We start from the raw sequence: 6,704 nt of genomic DNA, 5'->3' as shown, positions 1-6,704 counted from the left end.
ATCATTGAATACCAAGATCAACTTACAATTCTATTTATTAAAGAAATTTCCCCTAATAAATTTAATGTAGGAGGAGCAGCTATATTTCCAGATCTCAATAAAAATCATCACAAAGTTAAAGAAGGTATAAAATTTAATAACCCTTTATTAATTAATAATCTTCGTCTACCTAATCGCTCATATCTAATATTAGCTAAACAAAATAAACCTGAAGAACATAACCCATGACCAATTATTAATCTATACCCTCCACAAATTCCTCAATTTCTTAAATTTATAATTCCTGCTAAAACAATCCCTATATGAGCAACAGAAGAATAAGCAATTAATGACTTTATATCAACTTGACGTAAACAATTTAAACTAATCAAAATCCCTCCAATCAAAGAAATTCTAATGAAAAAATAATTAAATTTTAAACAAACAAATGAAATAAATGAAAATACTCGTAAAAGTCCATATCCTCCTAATTTCAATATAATTCCAGCCAAAATTATTGAACCAGAAATTGGAGCTTCAACATGAGCTTTAGGTAATCATAAATGTACCAAAAATATAGGCATTTTAACCAAAAAAGCTAAAATTATCGAAAAATATAATAACTCATAATTAAACATATAATTACTTAAAAAATAAAAATTTAAATTTCCTAATTTTTCATATAAATAAAAAATTCCAATTAATATAGGTAAAGATACAAATAAAGTATAAAACAATAACTAAATTCCAGCTTGTAATCGTTCAGGCTGATACCCTCACCCTAAAATTAATAATAAAGTTGGAATTAAACTTCCTTCAAAAAATAAATAAAAAGCAAAAATATTTATTCTAGAAAAAGTTAAAAATAAAAAAAATAATATAAAAATTACATTCACTAAAAATAAATTATTATAATTTTTAAATTTTTGAATTATTTCAGTTGCTATTAATATTAATGCACAAATTCAAAATCTTAATAAAATTAATCCATAAGAAATTATATCACACCCTAAAAAATAAGAAATACTTATAAAATAATTTATATAAATATTAAATAAATTAAAAATAAAACTAATAAAAAATAATATATTTTGAACCATTCAAAATATACTATTTAAAAAACAAATAGGAATTAAAAATGAAATAAAAAAAATAAATTTTAACATTATAAAATTCTAAATGATTGAAAATAATCATTTCCATGAGTACGAATTATAGAAACTAAAATAGAAATTCCTAAAGCTCCTTCACAAACTCTAAATGTTAAATATATTATTATAAAATAATTTCTATAATCTATTATATTTATATAACTATATAATAAAAAATAAATTATTAAAATAATAAATTCTAAACTTAATAACATAGATAATAAACGTTTTCGATTAAAAATAAAAGAAAAAATCCCTATCAATACTATTACACAACAAAATAATCAAAAATAAATTATCATTTTTTAGTTTTAATAGTTTAATAAAAACATTGGTCTTGTAAATCAAAAATAAGAATAATTTTTTTAGAACTCTCAAGAAAAAAGAAATAATTCTTTATCATAAATTCCCAAAATTTATATGTTAATTAAACTATTTCTTAAAATCATACATATATTAATTTTAACTATAATACTAATTTCAAGTATTACATTTTTATTCTTAAAACACCCATTATCTATTGGATTAATACTGTTAATTCAAACTATTTTAATTTCAATAATTTCAGGACTAATTTCAAAAACATTTTGATTTTCCTATATTTTATTCTTAATTTTTTTAGGACTACATTATTAGTTTTATTTATTTATGTAACAGCAATTGCTTCAAATGAAATATTTTCATTTTCAATTAAAATACTAATATGAACAATTTCATTAATCACAAGAATTTTATTTTTATGAATTATTTTTTACAATTATATTAATATAGATATATTTACAAATAATGAATCAATATTATTAATTAATTTAAAAATTATAATTAAAGAAAATTCATATATTTTAACTAAACTTTATAATTACCCTACAAATTTTATAACAATTTTTTTAATAAATTATCTTTTAATTACTTTAATTGCAATTGTAAAAATTACTAATATATTTTTTGGACCAATTCGATTTATAAAATAAATGAATAAACCAATATGAATTAAACACCCACTTTTCAAAATTATAAATAATTCTTTAATTGATTTACCAACTCCAATTAATATCTCTTCTTGATGAAATTTTGGATCTCTTTTAGGATTATGTTTAATCATTCAAATTTTAACTGGATTATTTTTAGCTATACATTACACAGCAGATATTAATATAGCTTTTAATAGAATTAGACACATTTGTCGAGATGTAAATTATGGATGACTATTACGAACTCTTCATGCTAATGGAGCTTTATTTTTTTTTATTTGTATTTATCTTCATATTGGACGAGGAATTTATTACAATTCTTATAAATATACACAAACCTGACTAGTTGAAGTAATTATTTTATTTTTAGTAATAGCAACAGCCTTTATAGGATATGTATTACCACGGGGACAAATATCTTTTTGAGGAGCAACTGTAATTACTAATTTATTATCTGCTATTCCTTATTTAGGTATTGATTTAGTACAATGAGTTTGAGGAGGATTTGCAGTTGATAATCCAACATTAACACGATTTTTTACTTTTCACTTCATTTTACCTTTTATTGTTTTAGCAATAACTATAATTCATCTTTTATTTCTTCATCAAACAGGATCAAATAACCCAATAGGACTAAATTCAAGTATTGATAAAATCCCATTTCATCCCTATTTCACTTTTAAAGATATTACCGGATTTATTATTCTAATTATAAGACTTATTCTATTAACTTTAATAAATCCCTATTTATTAGGAGACCCAGATAATTTTATTCCAGCTAATCCTTTAGTAACTCCTATTCACATTCAACCAGAATGATATTTTCTGTTTGCTTATGCAATTTTACGTTCAATTCCTAACAAATTAGGAGGAGTAATTGCATTAGTTACATCTATTGCTATTTTAATAATTATACCTTTTTATAATATAAGCAAATTTCAAGGATTACAATTTTATCCCATTAACCAATTTTTATTTTGAATTATACTATCCACTGTAATTTTATTAACTTGAATTGAAGCTCGATCAGTTAAAGAACCTTATGTTATAATTGGACAAATTCTAACATTTATTTATTTTTTATACTTTTTAATTAACCCTTTAATTAATAAATGATGAGATAACTTACTAAATTAAATGTAAGTTAATTAGCTTGAAATAAGCATATATTTTGAAAATATAAGATAGAATTAAAATTTTCTATTAACTTTACTAAAAATAATTCATATAAATAAATATATTTTTAACCCAACTATAAATAATAAAAAATTTAATGAATATGGTAAATAACACTTTCAAGATAAATATATTAACTTATCATATCTAAATCGAGGTAAAGTCCCCCGAACTCAAATAAATAAAAAAGAAATAATAACTAATTGAAAAAAAATATTAAATTAAATAAATTACATCCTAAAAAAATTACACAAAATAATATTCTTATAAATAAAATTCTCGAATACTCCGCTAAAAAAATTAATGCAAAACCTCCTCTTCTATATTCTACATTAAATCCAGATACTAATTCTGATTCCCCCTCAGCAAAATCAAATGGAGTACGATTAGTTTCCGCTAAACAAATTCTTAATCAAATAAAACCCATAGGAAATAAAAAAAATAAAAACCAAATATAATATTGAAATTTTATAAAATCAATTATATTATATCTTTCAATTAAAAAAATAAAAGATAGTAAAATTAAAGCCAATCTTACTTCATAAGAAATAGTTTGAGCAACAGCTCGTAAACCTCCTAATAAAGAATAATTTGAATTTCTTGATCATCCTGCAATTATTACAGTATACACTCCTATTCTTGTAATTCTTAAAAAAAATAACAAACTTAAATTAAAACTATTCAATCTTCTTAAAACAGGTATGCATATTCACACCAACAAAGATAAAAATAATGAAAAAATAGGAGAATAATAGTAACAAATATAATTTGACATTAAAGGATAAGTCTGTTCTTTAGTAAATAATTTAATTGCATCACTAAAAGGTTGAACTACTCCAATAAAACCCACTTTATTTGGTTCTTTACGAATCTGAATATAACCTAAAACTTTTCGTTCCAACAATGTTAAAAAAGCTACACCCACTAAAACACAAATAATTAATAATAAACTTCTTAATAAAGATATAATAATTTCATTTAAAAACAAGTACTACTTATAATTTTTAAATTATATAAATAAATTCTAAATTTATTGCACTAATCTGCCAAAATAGTAATTAAATTCATTCATAAAATAATTTCTTAAAAATAAATATTAATTCCTTTCGTACTAAAATATTTTATTAAATCAAAGATAGAAACCAACCTGGCTTACACCGGTTTGAACTCAGATCATGTAAGAATAAAAAGTCGAACAGACTTAATATTTAAACTTCTACATTTAAATATGAATCTTAATCCAACATCGAGGTCGCAAACTTTTTTATCGATAAGAACTCTCCAAAAAAATTACGCTGTTATCCCTAAAGTAACTTAATTTTTTAATCACTAATAATGGATCACTTAATCATAAATAAATGACAAAAATTATTAAAAGTTATTTAAATTTTAATATCACCCCAATAAAATTATTTAATAAATTTATAACAAAAAAAACCAAAATAAATTAAAAATTATTAAATAATTAAGATTTATAGGGTCTTCTCGTCTTTTGATCATATTTTAGCTTTTTAACTAAAAAATAAAATTCTATATAAATTTTAAATGAAACAGCTTATATCTCGTCCAACCATTCATTCCAGCCTTCAATTAAAAGACTAATGATTATGCTACCTTTGCACAGTTAATATACTGCGGCCTTTTAAAATTTTTCAATGGGCAGGTTAAACTTTAAATAAAATACAAAAAGAGATGTTTTTGTTAAACAGGCGAATACAAATTTTGCCGAATTCTTTATTTAAACTTTTCAATTATATAAATCAAAACATATAAATATACTAATTTTATCATTATTATTTTACAAATCAAATTATAAAAAATATTTTAATAAATAATTAAAATATACTAAATATTTAATAAAAAAAAATAAATTATAACAAACTTTTTAATAATTGCTAATTCTAAGCATATAATTAATTTAAATATTCAAAACTTATAACAATTTAATTTACAGCTTATCCCATAAAATATTAATTAATTATTTATTTAAATTTATATAAATAAATTAAATTACAATTAATTCTAAATTAAATTTATTTCTTAAACTAGATACCATATTAAACGAAAAACATTTCATTTCTAAAAATATATTAAAAATGATATTATTACATCAACTTTTATAAATTTTTAACTCTTAATAAATCGAGAAAAATATTTAAATAAATATTATTTATTTAATAAACCCTGATACACAAGGTACAATAATTAAAATTTTCTTTTAATACAAATATTTTTCAATATATTTCAATGTTATTATACAATACTAATACACTATAATAAAAAATATTTTTTCAATAAACTTTACTAAAAATTATAAATTTATAATTATTTTTAATATCAAATTTAAATAAAAAATAAAAAAATAATAAATAAATTTTAAATCAATTTATAATGATTTGCATAAAAATCTATTAGTAAAAAAATATTTTACTAATTAAGCTTTAAATTTTCATTGTAGATACACTTTCCAGTACATCTACTATGTAACACTCTATCTTATTTTAAAATAAGAGCGACGGACGATATGTGCATATTTTAGAGCTAAAATCAGTGTATTTATCTTTATAAACTTACTTTCAAATCCACCTTCAAATAATTTTTCATATCAATTCATATAAATACTTTTAATATAACTCATCTCTACTTAAACACAAACCCCACCTTTATCTTAAATAAAATCATTTATAAATTTAAGAAAATTATTATTCTTTTAAAATATTCTGTTAACGAAGATATATAAACTGATCACAAATTTAAGTAAGGTCCAACGTGGATTATCACTTATAGGAGAAGTTCCTTTGAATAAATCAAAAACCGCCAAATTTATTAAGTTTCAAGAACATAACTATTACTACTTAAAAATTCATATATGACATTTTTAATAATAGGGTATCTAAAACTAGTTTATATCAAAAATTTTTTACCTTCAACTAATTTTTAATAAATTATAAATCAATTTATAATTTCACCTAATGAATTATTTTTAAATTTAATATAAATAATTTAACTAATTTTAAAATAAAAAATTTATATCCTTTGTTTAACCGCAACTGCTGGCACAAATTTTGTTAATGTTATAATTATAACTAATTCTTAATTTCCTAAATTATTAATATCAATTACTGCGACTGAAAATATTCAATGAATTTTTTAAATTAATTAATAATCAAACAAAAATTTGCATCTAAAATTAATTTCAAACAATTTTATAAGCTAAAATAAACTTTATAATAATTAACAAAAATTTTATACCTATCATAAATTTACTTATTAATTTATATTAAATGATAAAATTTCATAAAAATATATTAATTAAATAAATTATTCATAACCCATAAAAATTTTCTTTAGCTACAATTTTGCCTTCTTTAATAATAATTTACAAAAATTTTATACTTATTATAAATTTATTAATTAATTTGTACTA

General features: G+C 19.9%; 1 protein-coding gene across 1 annotated transcript; it reads left to right on the top strand.

Moving 5' to 3' along the window:
• The first annotated feature begins 2,101 nt into the window (after positions 1-2,101).
• On the top strand, positions 2,102-3,238 carry LOC119664747 (cytochrome b-like). Its single transcript, XM_038074174.1, is given in 1 exon segment — positions 2,102-3,238. A coding segment is annotated over 1 exon segment (1,137 nt).
• The last annotated feature ends 3,466 nt before the right edge of the window (positions 3,239-6,704 follow it).

Source organism: Teleopsis dalmanni, unplaced genomic scaffold (assembly GCF_002237135.1).
Source record: "Teleopsis dalmanni isolate 2A unplaced genomic scaffold, ASM223713v2 unscaffolded_contig_2581, whole genome shotgun sequence".
NCBI lineage: Eukaryota > Metazoa > Arthropoda > Insecta > Diptera > Diopsidae > Teleopsis > Teleopsis dalmanni.
This window is presented reverse-complemented; position numbering and strand designations above follow the sequence as displayed.